At 39.6% G+C, this 20,224-nt stretch overlaps 1 protein-coding gene across 1 annotated transcript; it reads left to right on the top strand.

Annotated features, from left to right (window-relative positions):
* Window positions 1-5,115: 5,115 nt before the first annotated feature.
* On the top strand, window positions 5,116-18,870 carry tmlhe (trimethyllysine hydroxylase, epsilon). The gene is made up of 8 exons (XM_006632647.3): window positions 5,116-5,320; window positions 6,251-6,431; window positions 7,405-7,581; window positions 8,697-8,976; window positions 12,486-12,605; window positions 14,127-14,363; window positions 14,932-15,070; window positions 15,589-18,870. Exons 2-8 carry the CDS (start codon window positions 6,254-6,256, stop codon window positions 15,718-15,720), a joined length of 1,263 nt encoding a protein of 420 aa, XP_006632710.3. The 5' UTR covers window positions 5,116-5,320; window positions 6,251-6,253; the 3' UTR covers window positions 15,721-18,870.
* Window positions 18,871-20,224: the final 1,354 nt, after the last annotated feature.

Below are 20,224 nucleotides of genomic sequence, written 5' to 3'. Positions count from 1 at the left end.
AATGGAGAAAATTTAAAAGAACAGTAATCTGTCGTTAAGGGAAGGGAGAATGTGTGATCCTAACTGCAGAATAATTTTAGTTTCGGTGGTCTTTCTGATGTATGAGTTCGGAAAACCGTCTTTGAGAACACAGACGGAGAGATTAGTGTGGTCGTGGCCGTCAGAGGTGAAATGAGAAACAATGGGCTTGGAGAGATCTTTAATCTTCACAGCCCTGACGTGTTCTCTGAAGCGGTCTCCGAGTCTCCTTCCTGTTTCTCCAATGTAGATGGCTGGGCATTTACTGCAAGAGATACAGTAAATAAGGTTGCTGGAGGTACAAGATGCTGTCTGGGTGATCCGGAATTGTCCTGAGGGGCCTTGAATGAGTGTGGTGGTGGCTGTGTACTTGCAGGTGATACAGCGAGCTCTGTTGCAAGGGAAAGTGCCTGGTGTGGATGGTTGTTGAGGGCGGTCAAGGGAGCTGTGAACAAGGAGGTTACGCAGATTAGGTGGTCGGCGATATGAGATGATAGGGCGATCAGAAAAGAGGGCCCCAATGGAGGGATCATCCTGTAGGATGGAAAAATTCTGGTTAATGGTCCTGGGGATAGGAAGTGTGTTAGGGTGGTAAGGAAGCACCAAGGGAATGCGGTTGTTACGGCGGGAGTTCCTGATCGGGTTGATGGTCCGGGGGGTGTTTTTGGCTCGGGCAAGGGCCCTGTCAATCACACTGCTGGGATATCCTCTGTTGATAAAAAATGAGTACATTTCGAGGGCTTGGTTCTCGAGGTCGATGTCGTCGCTGCATAGTCGTCGTAACCTAAGGAACTTGAAAAAGGAAGAGAGTTTTTAGTGTGGTTGGGGTGAAATGAGCTGTACAGGAGGTAGCTGTGTGAATCCGTGGGTTTGTAATAAACTGAAGTGGACAGTCGGGGGTAGTTGATAGAAAGTGGATGTCTAGAAACGGAAGAGTGGTGGAAGATATGTGAACTGTATATTTGAGGGACGGGTGGAAGTTGGTGAAATGGTGCAGGAAGAACTCGAGCTGATCGTTGGAGCATGTGGCGGCACCGACGCAGTCATCAATATATCGTTTGTAGAGGTCAGGGACATAGCCAGTGTAGGAGGCAAAGAAGCGTTCTTCTACCCAGCCGACAAAAATGTTGGCATAGCTGGGTCCCATTCTGGTGCCCATGGCAACTCCACTGACCTGTTGGTAAAAAAGATTATTGAAAGAGAATGCGTTCAGTGTGAGGACCAATTCTGCAAGGCGTACCAGGGTGTGGGTGGGTGGATCAAGCACTATGCGTTTGTCCAGCGTGTGCTTGAGTGCTGTAAGGCCGTCATTATGGGGAATGACGGTGTACAGAGATGTGATGTCCATGGTAAAAATGTGGCATTCGGTACCCTGAAATTGGAAATCATTGAAAAGTTGGAGCGCGTGGTTGGTGTCTTTGATGTATGAGGGAAGATCTTCAACCAGCGGTCTCATGAGGCTGTCGAGAAAGGCTGAGATGTAAGTAGTTCGACAGTTACATGCTGATACGATGGGGCGTCCAGGGGTGTCCGGTTTGTGGATTTTGGGGAGGAGGTAAAATTGAGATACCTGTGGATGTTCCATGATGAGCCGGTTCGCCTCCTGGGGGAGCTCGTTACTGCTGATAAGAAGGGAAATGGTGGATACCACTTCCTTTTGGTAGTCAGTGGTAGGGTCCTGTTGGAGAGGGAGGTAGGCAGAAGTGTCAGTTAGTTGTCTAGAGGCTTAACCTAACCTAACAGTATGTTTTTAGGCTGGGGGTGGAAACCCACACAAACATAGGGAGAACATACTAACTCTATGCAAATAGCACACCAGGAATTGAACCCAGGATCCCAGCACTGTGAAGCAGTAATGAATTTGGCTAAGATCAAGTGTGTGTGGCTTGACTGCAGCATTGATTTTCCAAAGGTCTAGAAGGCGATCGAAGCTTCCTGAAGAGTGCTTAAGCTGGTATTGATTTGGATTGAGCCCATTGGGTTAAGGCCAAGCAGCAGCTGAGCTAGGTGGGAACCAGCGCTTTCCTTTCCTCTTATTTTTCTCTCTGCCTCCTTGGGCTCTAGGCTGGGAGTGGGTGCTCAAGGCCTGCCCACAGCACTTGGTATATCCTTGAGGCTCAGAAGTGCTATCCACTCCCTCTTTTCTCTGCCTCTCCTGCCTCATGGTTGGGCCCGTGTGTGTGGCTGCCGGCAGCACTCATCTCCCTCCTTGAGACCACCAAAGGCTCTCTCTGTGCACTTCTCACAGTGCCTGAACCCGGTTTGGGATAACCCCAAGTGGATAAAGACCAGGGTTTTTTTTTCCTATCTTTAGAGCCTCGTGCATGTGTATTCATCAGGAATTGCACAAGAAACACCATTCGATTCCACTGGAAGAAGATGGGGGAGGAAATGCCAAAACATCACCATTTTATGGTGACTCTCCTACAACGAGTGCTTAGACTTGCGATGGGGGGAATCTACTGCCTCCAGGAGAGTCAATCAGAGGGATATATGGAGACTTTCCTGGCATCTGACGGAAGCACCTTCCTCCAAGGACCAGGAATGGCCAGGGGGGGCAAAGGAGGTGCCTCAGATGGAGGAGGAAGAGAAGAGCCTTCCCGACATAGTGGCAGATAACAAGTACACCTGAGGGATGAAAGCGACAAGCTGACGTTTTCCAGGGAATGGACCCGGAGGCATGGGGGAAACTCTCATGGTCTCCCAGTATGCAGAAGACACAACAGTGTTCCTGAGCTCGGACAGGAGGTTGAAGAGAGCCCTGTAGGTCATGGAGCAAAACTTCAGGGCCTCGGGATCAAAGCACAACCGCCGAAAGAGCAAACTGAAGTTCTTCAGACCCTGGATGGAAAGGACAATGGCACCGGAAGGTCTCGAGCTTTGCACGGAGCCCCGCAATATATCGGGAGTTTTGTTCCAGAACCAGGACCACGAGACCATCAACTGGACTGAGCGGATTGCCAAGGTAAAAGCGAAGCTGGGTCTGTGGAAAATGCGGTCACAGGGAAAGTTATGGTGTTGAAAGCAGACATCCAGCTGGCTTTGGTTTACCTGGCCGTGGTGTACCCGCTTGCCGGCCAGACTCAGATGAGCGCTGCAAGGGTTGGTCTTCAAATTTGTCTGGGGCTGCAGGAACGAATACATCACAAGGAACCGGTTGTGCCAGCCAGTCGAGATGTGCTGCACTTCCCCCTGAAACTTGACTGCATCTTCTTCTGCAATCTCCGCAGGGCACTGCGGGAGCCCATCAGCCACAAGTACCAGTACTTTGTGAGGCTGTGGTTCTGCTTCCAGATGATCATCTGGTCCAGTGGACAAACACTGGGCCCAAAGCAGATTTTGATAGAAAAATAAAATACTGATTAACATGGGGCTTCTCAATGGTGAGGGAGTGCTGGAAGGGACTTTGGGCCCTGTACAGGGACTAAAGCAGAAATCCCTGTTTCTTGAGCTTCTGTGGAGGACTGGATAACTAGTTTCAGATCCAGTACAGGGAAATGGCATGGACAAAAGTAAGTGGAGGGACTCTTTCATTGTGCAAATCCGGCCCCATCATCCACTTGCACGGATCGATAAAGGACAATCAACTGATTTAGAAAGTTTTTATTTGATGTGAGTTTGATAATTTGTTAGAGTGTGTACTTATTGTGAAATAAATATGTTTTTTGTGAAATAAACTTTAGTTTGCTAAAAAAACAATACTGATTAACATTTGTCAGCAGTAAAGTTCATCAAAACTACTGTGAAGACATAGAGTCATAGTAGTGTGCGTGGGTACTATTCAAAGCAATTCACATTGTAGATCTGTGATATTTGTCCCCTTCTTCTCATAGATTCCTGACAAGTGTGTACCTGTTCACTCCTCTCTGAAACCTAGATGCCAAACATCATCCTACCTGATTCCAGAATTGTTCATCGGGGTTGTCAGTAGTGTTGTCAGTAGGGCATCCATGGCAAAACTGTCACATTTCCATCTCAAAAGAAAGGTGTTGCCAAATGCAGTACGCAATGTGTTGTATTGCTGGGATTGTGTCAATGAGCCCACAGGAAGAGCAGCAAGTGTGTGACTAATGTAGTGTAACCATCAGTCACTAAAAGTAGAGTTCTGTAGTGAAGACATTCCTGTCCAGATCAACACACTTGGACCTCCCCATCAATTGGCCTGTTGTTCTTAATTATTACAGTATCATTCTGATTCACACTCATTGTTTTGTGGTAGAGTTGTCTACACAACACCTTGATTCATCACTAAAGAGGATTTTGCACCACTGCTGGTGAGTCTACCTAAGGTGTTGCTCCAATAATGACACAAACGCTTTGTTCTCTTGATAGGTGGGGCATAGCAGTTCCTTTCTGTGTGTTTTTATTTTTACTGAGTTATACCAAGCTTGAGATTTGTAAGAGTAAATCATCTCATTGTCTGTGCCCACTCAGATTTCTCACTAATGAGGTGATTTAGTGGTTATACAAAAGTTAAAGTAATTAACAAGATCAGTTATGAATGATAAAACAAATTCACATTAGTCCCCACAGGCAAGAGTTATAGTCGAGCAATTGGCCAGGCCATGTTAGTTGTGCCTCCCTTGTTTTGGTGTATCAGAAACAAGGGAGACAAGGGAATACCCAACACTTTCAGATTTCCAGTGCAATGTTCTGTTTGCCAGATTCCCAGTGGCACCCTTCACAGTTTATGAGGCCTCCTTTGGTATGTACTTCATCAGAACATATCATTTAGTTGAAAAAAGTCATTTGAAATGTCAGGTCAGGTAGTGTCTTAACTGTTCTATAGTACTTGAGTGTGTTTAAAGGCCCCAGAGAGTTGGGATTATGTGTATTTTTAATTTCGTACTTAACACGTAAAGAATTATCTCGTCCAAGTAAACATTTACATTTATTTAACTTCAATATTTTAAAAACCGCACTCTTTTAGTCTTACAAACTTTTAAAATCGCGATTCTAATAACTCCGATGAAAACAAGATGCTGTGCGTCATATTAAGAATTCAGAAGTTTCCCCCGTTGCACCACTTCCCCCGCGAATGGAGCTTTTATGCTCTGCCTCGCAAACTACGTATACCGTTGCCTGTCAGCACCCTATGCTCAGACAGCTCTGCTGAGCGCTTGCGTGTCACTGGCTCTCTGTGCGGCGCACGTTACAGCAATGGCGGGGAAGAGTTCCGTTAATGATTAAGCCCATATATCCCATATTAAATGTGTTCATTGCATTGAATTCGAGAAGAACTGAACTGAAGTCCACCTAAGTGTGCCGACAGTGCCAGGACAGCAGAAGACTTCTTCACTAAGTAAGTATGCATTTTTGTTAGGCTCGGACAAAGATTTTAATATACTGTAGCAAATGCGTTTGTCTCTCTTCTAAATGTGCACTATAATGTTGCAGTTTACATTTTATACAAGTTTCAGTTCAGCGCTAACCTACATGTTTCTGGGTTGTGCATTAGGTTTGTTCTTTTTTGCTTTGCGTCCCTTGCTAGTTTTGCAATTTGTTATTAAGATATACTGTACAGTATTGTGCTTCCGTTTAGTAAAGTCTCATTATCAGTGTGAGCAGCTGGTTTGACGATTATATTTTTTTGTTTTTCACCTAAAGGTCTTAGTATAGGAGTTTGTGAAGCTATCCTTCCAGTGTTACGTTTTCTTAAAACAAAATGAACATTGTTTAGATACATGTATTGGTGCAAAATCGGAATATGATACTGTACGTTCTCCTTTTTATCGAATTGTTGCATCTCCCTGACAAAACTGAACATTGTCATGTTATTATTATTTGTAGTTTTTTTTAATATATTGTTCTGCTTTGTAAAGTAACCAGTTATACGAATTATATAGAATATATACGAGTTATACGTGGATGCATTGCATACGCAGTTTGGCTTCCTGTATAGTTATGTCAGACTCCATGAATTATTTTTTGTTGTTTAAAGGGTCAGTTGGAGTTAGTCTTTTTCCTTCTATTTCCAAACCTTTTACTAAGGAAATACTTTGAAATATTGGTTGGTGCGTTGAAAGTGGTGAGGATATGGTAAGTACAGTGAACTGAATTTCATCCCTTGGCACTGAAGTGCTAATTATACAGTACGTTACAGTTAACCGTTGTGTACCTAAACTGATTAAGTATATTGGTCTTATAGAAAGAGGAGGGTGCTGTGTAACTTGTCATAGAGATTGTAGTGGTGTGTCAATCAGAAGAATACGTTGTTTTTTCTTCCATTTAGATCATGGCTTTACCACGTGCGATTGTTTGGCTGGGGGGTTGCATGAAATCTTTGGCAAGACGTCCTGCCCAGTCTTTAGCCCCTTGGTATTCCGCGCGTGGAATGACTTCTGCCAAACGCTGTCAGCACACAGCACCACAATCCACAAGCTGTGCTTGGCAACTGCGAGATGACTGCTTTGGTATGTTATGGATGGGGGGAAGCTTTGATTTTAAGCAAAAACAGAAGGCTGTTGAAAACTAAAAGACGCCAGAAAAGCTAACAGAAAGGTTGAATTGGCAAATTCAGAACAATTCTTTGTAGGAATAGTTTTATCACATAATTAGTGACATTATGGGTTATGTTTGAAGTCTCCCCTTTGTTTAAAGTTGAAAATGAAATGTTAATCACACTGTTTTTAATTATAATTAATGTAATTATACATGTAAGATCTTGGTATATTTCTTCTTTGACTCAAACGTATTAAACAGTTCAGTAAGAATGGTAATTGAAAATGAATCCTATAATAACATGACTCTAAAATTGTCATCAAATGTTTTCACGACCACCAAGCAGACTACTAAATAATGCTAATAATTGCTGCTTATACATTTAAGCTACTTAGTAAATAATTTGTTTTCCTGAAGCTTTGCAAAATAAATGAGAAATTCCATTATAATGAAGGGCATCTGCAGTAAATTAAATCTGGCACATGAGAAAAAGATATTGCTTTTCTTTCCAGATTAATTCTCTAAGGGTGTATACAGTGTGCTCAGTCATACATCCTGTTTTTTGTCATTCTTGTTATGCCACTTAACTAATGGTGTAAGAACATAAAAAGGTTACAAACAAGAGGAGGCCATTTAACCCATTTAGTCAACTTGGTAGTTAGTAGTTAATTGATCCAATAATCTCATCCAGCCATGAAAGAATCGGGGGTGAAGGCCTCAGCAACAACACTGGGTAGCTCATTCTACAACCCTTTGGATAAAGGATACCTCCTATTCTCTATTTTAAATGCATTTCCACATAGTTGGCACTTGAAACCTTATCCTTGCAATTACTTATTCTGAGATTTCTGTTTAGATCCCAGAAAATGGTACGTAAAAAGTACTTTGCATATGTTTTGGTCTTTGGGAGATTAATCAGATGCTGTTTGATTTATGGTTGTCCAGAGCTCCAGTATGGTGGGTTAGTGATGCACTTCGATTACGTGTGGCTTCGTGATCACTGTCGCTCAGCTTCCTGCTACAATGCAAAAACCAATCAGCGAAACCTGGACACCGCCATTGTGGAACTGGCTATCCGCCCCTCAAAAACAAGAGTGGATGAAGAATCCCTCTTCCTGACTTGTGAGTTTTTCAGCTATACCTTCATGTTCTTGTAACAATATACTGTGTAAAACTGCAGTTTCATAGATTTCTTTTATGTTCCTAATGCATATGTGTACATCTGGCAAATAAGTGCTCCCTGAACTGGTATATTTTTTGTTCACATGTTAATGATTATGTTCAAGTTTCTTGTGGATGTGCGAAGCAAGTGGTGAATTATGACCCTTGCACTGTCATTACTTCTTGTTTTTTCCAGGCTTTCTGAACAAAACGAGCTGTAAAACGAGATCAAAATGTTACTGTAGAAATGGGTTTCCCTGATGAAAGAGCCAGGTTGATTTGTTATCAGTGGCAATGTAAGGGCAACATTCGTGTCATGCTGTATATATATTAAGAAATGGTGTAATTAAGTGCTGCTTGTGCATAATTAAAATATTGATGTTAAAATTGCAGTCACTTAATCCTTTTGTGAATTTAATAATAAGTGAGCAACAGCTCATCACACCATCTAAGCATGTTGCTCTTCTTCAGTGCACTGTTTTGTGTTCCAATTTCCATTACTAGGCCTGTTGTCTTTCAGATTTGTTTTCCCAGTTCCAAGTCGTTCTCTTACTTTTATGCTTGCCCTCTTACAGTATATAGTTAATTAGTAAAGTCAGTTAACTGTCAGGGGGCAGATTGCTATCTGCGAAGAGATAAACCATGCCGCTGCTCACAAAGCTTTTAGTCTTGTGAAAGAGATGAACTGCTGATGATGCATCCATGTGTTCAGATGACTATGGAAAACTGCACAAAATTCCATGGAGAGCTGGTTGCAATGTAACTGCCCTGGTTATGATCACCTAAGGACGTTTTAGTTCTTTGCAATCCTTTTGCATTTTCGGTAATAAAAAATATATAAATTTATCCTTTCAGACCAACCGATCAGCTGTGCTTTTAAGTATGGTTATATCAGTTATATCTGTACCAATGACAAGTACAATATCTTATGGTTGTCACTTCTCCTTATTACTTGGAATACGGGATTTAAATTGTGTTTTTTAAGTGTAAGAGATTCACTGGTCACTTTTCATTCTGGTGAAGTCTAAATGTAACTGATTCACAGATATTCAGGGTGTCTTTGGGTATTGTTGTAGGGCCTGATGGTCATGTGACCCGATTCAGCCTGGCCTGGCTGGCTGAGAACAGCTATGAAGGGCAGAAGCAGAATGCAGTCCAGCCACGCATACTGTGGAACGCCGAGATTTACACCAGTGCCAAAGTGCCTTCAGTCAGCTGTGAGAACTTCATGAACTCTGATCAAGAGCTGAAAAAATTTCTGAAAGACTTCTTGCTTTATGGCATCGCTTTCGTGGAAGACGTGCCTGCAACTCTGGAAGCCACAGAGACAGTTGCTCAGCGAGTCAGTCTCATCAGGTAAAGAGTGAACAGTGTGTGTGAACACAGACGCTGCGTGGCTTCAGAAGAGTCCAGCAAATGCTCTTGAGTGAGACCTCAGGGAGTGGTGATGTTTTCCAGACTAATGTTGTAGTACTTTAACAGTTAAATTAGCACCACAGCCTCAGTCTAAGAAAAGTTATGAAAATGTGTATTTGCTTTGGTCAAAACTGGAATATATGTGTAGTTCAAAAAGATCTTAATTTTCAACTGCATTTTCACTCATCAGATGTCTTAATTTATAGGTGACGCATACTTTATGCATTTTTGTTTGTCAATTAAAAGTATTGAACATTTTTACATTATTATTTTTAAACAAGGATTTTTTTTCATATAAAGAAGAAATAGTATAGTGAAATTACCCTGTACTGTTACTCAAAGAAACCCACATGTCACTTTGCAACATGAAGATGTTTGCCTGTACCTTTATGTTAATATAAAGGTGTCGATTCCCCTTTAGATCTTTTGGTTTCCTGGCAGCATGTGCGTATAATAAAGCTTTATTTAATTAAAACTCAGTTAAAAGCAAGGGATAATTTGTTCTAGTAACACAAATGGCACAAGTCTTTGTTAGAGAAAATGTGTTGATTTTTGATAGTGCCCGACCCTTGAATAGAGAAGAGGATTAGGGGAGAAAGGAACGAGTTTCAGCGCTGTACTAAATCTGTTTATTAAATACACAGCAGGTGGCATGCTGGAAAATGATTGCTTTATAAATCATGGGGCTTATATCACTTTTGCCAAAGGAAGAAAAGTGTTTGCAGTGTTTGTGCTTTCTGCTTTGGTGATAGTGTTCCTTTGCTTTTAGGGATCCACATGCATAGAGCACTATACAATTCAGACAAGTGTTTTTATTAGTTTTTAAATGCAATGTAACTTTGAGTTTATACACATATTTAGATGCTTATTTTGTATATGGTATGCTGTAGAGTTTATTTTGATTTATTCTGGTGCAAAATGAAATTGCACAACAGATAATTGTTTCAGAAACTAACATTTATGTAATTCTGGCTTTGCCTAGACCACTGGTAATGAGCTCACTATGAAAGGTGGCTATTTTGTGGGGTACCTCACAGTAGGAGATAATTGTTGTGCATGAATATCTTGTTTGTGAACCCCAAGATGGATGTTGAGGCCAGTCTAGGTTGGACGGTGTTGTATTATGGGCTTGTGTTCCTAGGTAGAAAGGATAGTCCTGGGTTGTTGACATGACATTATAATTAATAATCACTTAAACTTATATAGTGCTTTTCTGGACACTCCACTTAAAGCAGTTTAAAGGTAATGGTAACTCCCCTCCACCACCACCAATGTGCAGCACCCACCTGGATAATGCGACGGCAGTCGTAGTGTACACAGTGCTCTCACCACATACTGTATCAGCTATCAGTGGTAGGAGGCCATAACTGGCCAATGGAAAATTTGGACAGGGTGTTTTCGAGAAACGACCTGGGATTTTTAATGACCACAGAGAGTCGGTACCTCCGTTTTACGTTTCATCCAAGGAACAGCTCCTTTTTACAGTATAGAATCACCCCATACTGGTCCCACTAACACCTCTTCCAGGTACCAACCTTAACTTTCCCAGGAGGTCTCCCATCCTGGGACTGAACAAGCTCACACCTGCTTAGCTTCAGTGGGTTGCCACTTATGAGTTGCAGGGTGATGTAGTTGCTGGCTTTATTTGACATTTAACATAATGGCTATGACATTATTTCCATGGTTTTTCCTTGTCTATCACATTGCTTCTGTATGGTTTTAAAGTGCTGAGCTACTTGCATCAGGCTCTTCCTCCATCTAAGCTACAGCTGGACAGTTCTGGGAGTTGATGTTGATGCTGCATTTCTTCATGTTTGTGTTAAAGACATCTTCAGAGAGATTTCTCTGCCTTTCATACAAGTGTAAGTCATTACTTATCTGGGAAAAAAAACCCTTGGATAGTCTGGTCTACCAAAGTTAATGCCATTGCCTTGAAACTGGATTGTGAGATGAAATTAACATTGTATTGTTTGTTCTCAGAAGATCTACAGGTACATTGATGTGTCCGTCTTGAGATTTCATCTTTGTGTTGTTCATGTTTCAGCTTTCTGTAGCATAAATTGGGGATCACAGCTAGTTGAAGAGAATGTTGTCTTGGTTTCAGGTTTGAACTTGGTGTTTGAAATTCCAGTTTCTTTAAGCGGATTAATGGTGCACTTCCACATTTGTTTGAATCTCTTCATCAGTGTCAGCTGTCCATAAGAGATTACTTCCATGATGCAGAAAAGGCTTAATTTTTTTCTAGATTCCCTCTCATGAAAATTAATAGAGCTGGAGACTGCTCATTTTGAGCATGTTGATGGAGGACTTTAGTTATTGAGCATCCCGTTTTCTTGTGTGCCTCAGTAAAGATGTTGAAGATTATCTGAAGATCTCCCTCTAATTAAGAACACTCTACAGTAGCCAATCTTCATCGTTGTGCTGCTATTCAGATGTGGTGCACAATTTGAGAAAAAAATAATAATTTGGTAGTTTAGAGGAGTAACCAAAGTGTGGTGTAGACACATACTGTAAAATGGGTGTCCCCATCCCATCCAACACACACTCCCTACCAGTATGTAGGACTGTGGTAGTAAACTGAAGTACACAGTGGAAACCCACACAAACACACAGAGAGAAGATACAGACAACACAGATTAGCACCCCCAGGAATTGAACCCTGGGCTTCAGCACTGTGTGGAACCACCATAGCACTATGCTACTATGCCACCCTAGTTCGATGGATATAAAAATCAAAACAGAATATCTGAGAGCTGTTGAGCAAGAGCTCTGTGTTTCATTGTCATCAATTACTGCCAGGATAAGGCATATGTTTGAGGTAAACTTAGATTAAAATTAGAAATAAGTTTTGTTTATAATTTTAATAAAATATGTTCAGGTCAATATCTGTATGGGGGGAGGGGTGTTGCATACTTTTTGTATTTATGTTACTGTGCTGTGGGATGGACAAAGGTGAGAAACACTACTGTACAGCATCACATGTGTACTAGAGCACCAACAGCTGATATCAAACGATTGAGCTTCCTTTTGGTAATTTAGCTCCAAATAAGCTACAGGTAGGATTGTCACACATAGCATTCCAGTAAGGTTTATTGATCAGTGTTGGGGTAGCAATACAACCTTGCTTTGATCCTGTCTTACCTTCAAAGTGGCTTGTGATAGGCTTTTTACATTCTTTAGTGCAAAGAAAAATGTAACACTAATTAGGGACTAAGTATGCATCAAAAATACCTGCACTAACAATCATTTAAAACACAAAAGGAAAACTTGAACTAGGGCTGGAAGAAATAAAACAAATTAACAAAATGGTCTGTTTTTAACCCATGTTTGAATATCCTTGTTTTATTATTGGCTTGATATGCCAGATGTTCATTGTTTTAGGAAAGATGTCTATGTTGTACTGTTGTACAAGCCAAGGCCGCTGGTCCTGACACTTTTCATTTTTTTAGAGAGACCATGTACGGTAGAGTGTGGAACTTCACCTCTGATTTTTCCAGAGGGGACACTGCTTATACTAAGCTTGCCTTGGATCGTCACACAGATACTTCTTATTTCCAAGAACCATGTGGGTATGTCCATAACATTTTTTGTTACTTCACAGCTGCAAGTGTACTTTATATGCAAGGAATAGAATCCTCTCTCCAGAAATTTGCATTCTATCCATTTCTGTCTGATAGTTTTCCTAACTATATAAATTAGTTCGCGGAATGTTATTCCATTAAACCTCTATATGGATGTGCTATGTAAGAAATATAACAGAAAAATGTTATATGCTCCAGTATGTACTGTACTCTTTTTTTCATTTCACTAACTAATACAACAGAGTATTGCTGCAAATCAACCCGTTTGCTGCTGTTGTGAATTTTTTCTGTTTTCACTTTTGCCATTCAAATGACTGTTTGTTACACCATGCCTCTGGAAGAATCGTCATTCCACCTCACATTCCAGCACAGTTCCCAATTAGCCCTTTTCCCTAGCCTATTTAATGCTACCTCACACTCTTCCCGCTGCTCAGTATTAGGGTTTTCCTGGCTAGAGCTACTCCCATTCTCATTGATATTTATTGCTTGGTTTTTGGCTTCCTGACCCTGGTTACGTCTCCTGATTTTGGTTTTGGTACTTTTGGTCTTGTTCTGGTTTTGACTCTCGGCTTCCTCACGGTTTACGGTTCCGCTTCTTGTTATTTGTACTTTTGCACCGGCTAGTTTACCTTTGGCTTTCGGACATCGGATTGTTCTTTTGACTACGCCTTTTGGAGTTTGTCCTGGTTTTCTGCATAGGGCCCTCACTACTAATTCCTAACACTGTTATCCTGTTCATTTGCAGAGACTCATGTTTCCTGTTCTTCTGAGATTGAAAGGGTTTTATTCATCAGAGGAGTTTCTAATGAAGTGCTCTCTGTCTTCATCGGATGCTAATCTCTGCCCTCTAATTAAGTCAAGGACTTAGTTTCTGTTAATTTATCCTTTTCAAACATAACAGCCTGATTATACGTGACATCCTAGAGAGCAAGCCAAAATTATTTAAAGAGCATTGTTAAATTTGGTTATTTTTAAATTTTAATTCTATGTGGGCGAGCTATAGGGGGCTAAAGGAGAAATTTATTTCTAGTCAAAAAGGGCATGTAAAGCATGGCCACAAATACTTGGCTTTTTTCTTTGTACTGGATCTTTCGAAATGCTAGTGGCCTTTACTTTGACTCTTGCTTATTTATTGTTCAGTCTTTGCTTTCTATTCCGTTTCCCACACAGCAAGCCAACTGTGTACTGTATGTGTCACATTGGAATGCATCACTCCAAAGGATTTTTAAAAGACATTTCGCCCTTTTCCGGTCCAAAGTTTAAAAAATGGAATACACAGATTTGATTATTTTGTTGTCATAGAAACAAATCAAAAAAATTTTTTTGGGACTGTGCAAAACTGCCAATGCCCTAAATAATAATAATAATAATAATAATAATAATAATAATAATAATAATACTGGCATGAAAAACATTGATATGTACCTGCATGACCTGCACAGAGTTGCAGTTCACACAAATGTGGGGGAGACTAATTTTAAGAAATGTAACCATTTTTGTTGGTTGTAGGATCCAGGTGTTTCATTGTCTAAGACACGAAGGGACTGGTGGGAGGACTTTGCTTGTGGATGGCTTTCATGCAGCAGATAAGGTTTTTCAGGAGACTCCAGACAACTTTGACCTGCTCACTAAAGTGCCCATCAAACACGAATATATTGAGAACGTGGGAGAGTATCACAACCATATGATTGGAATTGGGCCAGTGCTCAATGTCTACCCATGGAACAATGAGGTCTACATGATAAGGTAAAGATAGTCACTTGCAGGTTTGGAAGCTGTTGTACAGAACCTTCAGAAGGTTAAGAGGACGATTTGCATTTGAAATGCACATTGTCTGTCTTTCCTAAAAGCTTTTCTCTTTCTTGCCAAATATAGTAATCCTTTCTAGATCACATGGGTAGCCTAGTTTTTACATGACCTTAAACGCAGGAAAGGCAAAAAGTATCTTCAGAAATTACATGTTTTGTACAGTGACTGCAGTGTCACGAGTGAATGGACATCTTTGTGTTCCTTAACAGCATGTTAGATTAGGAGGTTAAAAGTGCATTATACACAAATAACTCATTCACTTTGAAGCACATTTAACAGTTAAACAAGGTGATTATCAGGAGCCAGTAGTTTTCATAACTGAAAATTAAAGAAACTCATCAACTTATACAAAGTGCCTACACTAATGGTATTAATGGGTAGTTTAGTTTCTTTTACCAAAGGAAAGAAAATTGAGTTGAGGGTGGTGTTTTTCCATGTTCTAGATTTTGGTGTCTGTTTCAAATCATTAAAATAGAAGACTTAAATTTTTTAAATTCTCTTACAGGTACAATAACTACGACCGGGCAGTAATCAACACTGTTCCTCATGATGTGGTACAGCGCTGGTATGTAGCACACCGAGCTCTCACCTCAGAGCTGAGAAAGCCTGAAAATGAACTCTGGGTCAAGCTCAAGCCAGGAAAGGTACGGTTTTAGTGTTTGTCTAGTTTATGTGTTGTCTAGTCTTTATGTCAGTGAAGTCCTAGATCTCTTTAGAGGAAGCCTGGAAAGCTTAAAGTTTGTTTGAAAGACCTTCACTGTAATTGATTTGTGGGAGGGGCTGAGCCATCTTCGGATGTTTTACAAAAACCCTAAGTACTGTAGGTCCTTTGAGTGGTTGTTTATTGTTGGGGATTACATTTTTAATTTATGTCCATCAGTTTTGTCTATAAAGCCCATGCTTGCTTCACATATTTTCCCACAAACAGCACATCAGTCTTGTGTATAGTTCTTCACACAAATAAATAAAAAAACCTTCCATTCTTCCAGCTCTTTGTTCTAGATGGCAATGAACTTCATAGGAGTTTATTTTACTTTGTAAATAAAAGATTACAGCTGAATTCCCTTTACAGTTTTATCAAAAACAGATTCCTTGCATAGTTAATACTGGCAGTATTTAAATTCCTTTATTATGTCTGGTTATTTTTTCTTCTGTTTTGTAGGTTCTTTTCATTGATAATTGGAGAGTTCTTCACGGTAGAGAATCATTCACAGGCCTGCGTCAACTGTGTGGCTGTTACCTCACCAGGGATGATGTTCTCAATACAGCAAGATCACTGGGACTCAAAGCCTAAGTCCCCCCATCAAAATTTCCAAATGACAGCACTTACAGTACGAGCTTTAACAAACCAAAGCACTCCCTTATCTTCACACTCACATCCTAGAGAGTCGCGGCTTCTGCTGGCTTTTGTAATGCCAGAGTGCTCAGGTTTTGAATTAGTTTAACTGTTGAGTAATTGGATACATATAGTTTTTCTCTCCAGGTCTGCAAATGTTTAAATGCACCGTACAGTACCTGGAACAAATTGCATGTTTTAATCAATCACCTCAAGAAAGTAATACATACAAATGTCTTTCTGCCTGAGAAAATAATACATTTCCATTTAAAACTAAATCTAGAGACATCTCTGCACTGTGGGGACTGACCTAAGATCCCTGCCCTAATCAAAAACTAGGCTATACATCTCAGCACTTTAACTGATAAGAAATATCCATCAAAATATCACTTGAAACAACACAGAATTTCAAATTTTTATAAGTCTCATTGTGTAATGATGAAAGCACTTGAATGTCCAGAGGTCAGGTAGCTACATGAAGAACTCCTTTATCGCTTGCTTGCAGTAGAATTTTCTAGATTTGGGTAAGTGTATCTGGAAAGCAATATTTAAAAAAGAGAAAAAAAAAGATATCCTAAGTGTCTGCTCTGAGACTAGACTGGTCTTTTTTATTTTTGCTCAATAAAATTGATTTTTTTAATTAACATTTTAATGAATGAGACCTACGGTATATGAAACTTATTTTATTTTGTTTTTTTCATTGTGCCTTACATTGTATTAAAAATTGTGAACCGTCATGTAAAACATGCTAGACACTTCTGTCCAATACAGCATTTTAAGATTCATGATTACTGGAAAGAAGTGAAAGAAGAAATACTTTGTTCTTTTTTTGAAAATATTTTTCATCTGTGATATGAAAGCTGTCTTCATCAGGCAGAGTAATCTGGAATAAAGTATTTCTGAGAATTTTTAAAACACTAAAAAAAGCCAATGCTGTTTTGACCTTTTTGCATTACAAAATCACAGATTTTCCTCCTACGTACGTCACTGGGTCATGATTTCATGTATTTCTTAAGTGTATGCTTCATATTCTAAATAAATCACAAACAGAATGCCTGAAAAATTCTAACATTTCTTCCAGAATCCATGAATTCAGATTGCACTGTGGTAGCCATTGCAGTCTAGCAGATGAAAGCTTGTTCTCTTTCAAAGATCGAAAACAGTCATCACCAATGGGGATGTGCCATGTCACTAAAATTTGCTGGTCTAGTGTGCTGTATCAATCCAGAATGTCCCTGCAACATCACTCTGACCTGTCTGTTTTTCCTCTACAATCCCAGTGAAATTGTTTAATCTGGGCCATGGTTTGGATTCTGCAGATTACTGTTTACTTTCTGGAGCACTGTAGCCTTATTAATATTGGGTTCTGTTTTTGTTTTTTGAACTCATACGCCTTCTGTGTGGAGTCGGCATGCTTTCCCCATGTCGATATGGGTTCTACTTTCCTCCTAACTCTCTGAGACATGCCGGCAAATATAATTGGTATTTCTAAATTGTCCTTGTTTGCAAGTGACCCTGTGAAAGGCGGATGTCCTGTCCAAGGTGTGGTCCTGCCTTGTGCCTTTTGCTTCCAGATTAGACTTTGGGTAGGTGAGAATGAGCAGCTGTCTGGTAATTGGAGTTGGATTTGCTGGACTAAGAACAAGAGCACGATTCTTTCCATTCTCCAGGTTGATAATTACCAATCTTTCTTTTGTTCTCGTATTTGCTTTCCTTTTCTCTATAACAGGCTTTCTACGTCAGACTTGAGCATACTTCACCCAAGAGCTTTTTCTTGTAAATATGAGCTGGATGCTGCGTTGTAGCTGTAGTACTCTACTCTTCTTCCACTCAACTATTGTGTTGAATCTGTCAAGTTGACCCTTGATGACTCCTCTTGACTTTGACATAGATGGTTTTGTGACTACTGCATGCACCCCTTGACTCAAGAAGTGCTATTCTTCAAACCCTGCTTACTGACACTCCCTTTGCACTCACCTTAACCCTGCTGTCTTTTTCACCTGAATAACACTGACTGTCTTTGACAGTGCCAAGAATTATTTTCAACTAAGGGCTAATGGGAGTATCTTGTCCAAGCTCCCTTCTTCCAAACTTGCCTTTGGTTTGGCATTAATTCAGTCACGTGATGCACACGTTTTTATGCATCCATTGTCTAGTGATTTTGTTAAAGAAATAAGCAAAACAACAAGACATGAGGAGGGGAAGAATCTATGAAGCTCCTTAAGCTTTCAGGTTTTTGTTTTTGCCCTCTGTGAAATTTCATCTTAATTGACATTGAAGCCCTTGTATTTATGTTGTTTTTTTTTAGCTGCTTGCTCACTACAGTATGCTCCTGAGGCACAATGCACCAGTTTACAGTGCTTTCAGGATGACACCTAACCTGGCTTCTGAGTCTGGTTTTTTCATAAATTTGTGTTGTATGATACGGGTTCCTGCCAACTTAGGTATGACCAACGTCTGTGCTTCCTGTCCCCAAGAGACATACAGGACGTTTTCACCAGAGCACAAGCCATTTCTGGTGTTCTCCTTGATAGAACATTCCTGGATGAGAACTGCATGACTCTTATGTGGGTTTCTCCATCTACAGTATGTTACCAGGTTTTATAATCTCAATACCATAGATGCTTTGACCTCTATGAACCCCTCTGTCCCTGCTTCTTTTTGTCCCTGACATTAACTATTTAATTATTACACTTATATCCTTGGCTGACGTCCTTTCTTGAAAAGGAATTATATTTTTTTTTACATTCCATATTCTCGAGATCACACTCTACTGGCCTCTGTTTCCTTCTAAAAATGAAATTGCAACATCCTGGCTTCTGGAGAAAGAAGGATGACCAAGAGTGACTTGCTCCAGTACAATTGAAGTGATTTTGGCATATTGTCTCAGCAAAACTCGGTGAAATGGCACTTTCAAGTCTGTGAAGAATCAAGGAATCTTGTGTTTTTCTGTATATACAGTATTACATTTTAATCATCTGAAATGCAATCTCAGTTGCTTTTAAGAGCTATTGGAATAACTCGTTTAAAGGTTGTATTCTGTCTCTTATTTCTTATCAACTGTGTTAAAGCTCAAATTTTAAAATAAAAAGCCACATTAAACATTTACGAATTTTCCACTTTTTAAAAAAAACTTTTCTCTCTTTTACGTTGAAATGGTATATATCAGACAGTTTTAATGGGGAAAATTAACTTGCATGATTAAACTGAATTTAAAATTGATAACTGTTGATATTAAAGTCCAGAGAATAGAACCTTATTAAAGCCTTTTCTTATATTTAATTTTTCATCCAAGTGTCTTTCACCATGCTTTTTTAGTTGCATCTTCTAAGATGACCTTTTACAAATATAACTATATACAGTAGCACATAGCATTCTGTGCAACAAAATTCTCAAAGCCATTCTAAATGAGAGGGTATAACACATTGAGATACAGTACCACTGGCCTTTAAAATTATTCTGTAAAGTAATTGTTTGTTTCATATCCAGCCAGTGTAAACGGTCTATTCCAATTCTTTTTATAGTTCAATAGCAAGAAGTATTGTTAGTAAAATTGCTAATTTTGTTTTATATGCCTGGACTTGGGAAGCTATTGAGTAGAGTAAATTCTGATAACCACATCTTTCATTAAACAAAATAGTGTTTTACGTATAAAAACCTCTAGCTGATTAGCAGTACCATACATTCAGTTGCCAGTCTGAAGTGTGAGAAATGGGGAACATTATTAACCATAAATTTAAGAGGCTATTTGAATCCAGTGATCACTAGGTCAAAAAAGAATAATATTAGTATTTCATTGTTTCTGAATTCTTAATAAGAAATATTGATTTAGAAAATCCCTGTATCAGTGGATACCTTGTCTTGATGTTTATTTAAAATGATGTTTTCTCATCAGTGCTTTTATAACAATAATGATGACTAGATAGGGCTCTCCTGTTTTTTTAGTTGGTCTTCTAGGACTTTATAGAGTCTAGTATGTTTCAAAAATTGAAAAGTTAAGTCACAAAGCTATTGCAATGGCAAGGCCTTTACAACTGATTTTAAAAAGGCCACTGAACATGACAGCTGTTTCTTATGTGGTCTTTGTTATTTGATTTTGGTTTCATATGTATATGTATATAAAATGCTTTCAATGTGCATGTTTATAATAAGATAAAATGGTGACAATACTAATACACAACGATATACCAAGATTAGAAGATTACGTCTGGTTGTTGGAATTGCCACTTTTATCTTCTCTTCTTTGCATTTTATTTATGATGGAATACAACATCTTTTCATACAGTAAGTCTCCAAATTAAGCCCAAATTGAAAAAAAAGTTACTTTTAAGTACCCTTTCCAAGTGATCTTGTCGTGGACTGGGATCAGTTTATTGCTGAAGCAATAGTAAAAATAGGCCCCTCACTTCAAAGTGTATATGGAATAAGTGGGTACTGCTGTACCATATTAGATATAATTTAC

The sequence above is a fragment of the Lepisosteus oculatus genome, chromosome 8, assembly GCF_040954835.1.
Source record: "Lepisosteus oculatus isolate fLepOcu1 chromosome 8, fLepOcu1.hap2, whole genome shotgun sequence".
NCBI lineage: Eukaryota > Metazoa > Chordata > Actinopteri > Semionotiformes > Lepisosteidae > Lepisosteus > Lepisosteus oculatus.
The sequence above is the reverse complement of the archived record's forward strand: the minus strand, read 5'-3'. Positions and strand labels throughout refer to the sequence as shown.

Coding starts and splice junctions, on each gene's coding strand:
- tmlhe (XM_006632647.3), top strand. CDS start 6,254: ATGGCTTTACCACGTGCGATTGTTTGGCTGGGGGGTTGCATGAAATCT. Junction 8,977..12,485: donor CAGCGAGTCAGTCTCATCAG/GTAAAGAGTGAA, acceptor TCATTTTTTTAG/AGAGACCATGTACGGTAGAG. Junction 12,606..14,126: donor TATTTCCAAGAACCATGTGG/GTATGTCCATAA, acceptor TGTTGGTTGTAG/GATCCAGGTGTTTCATTGTC.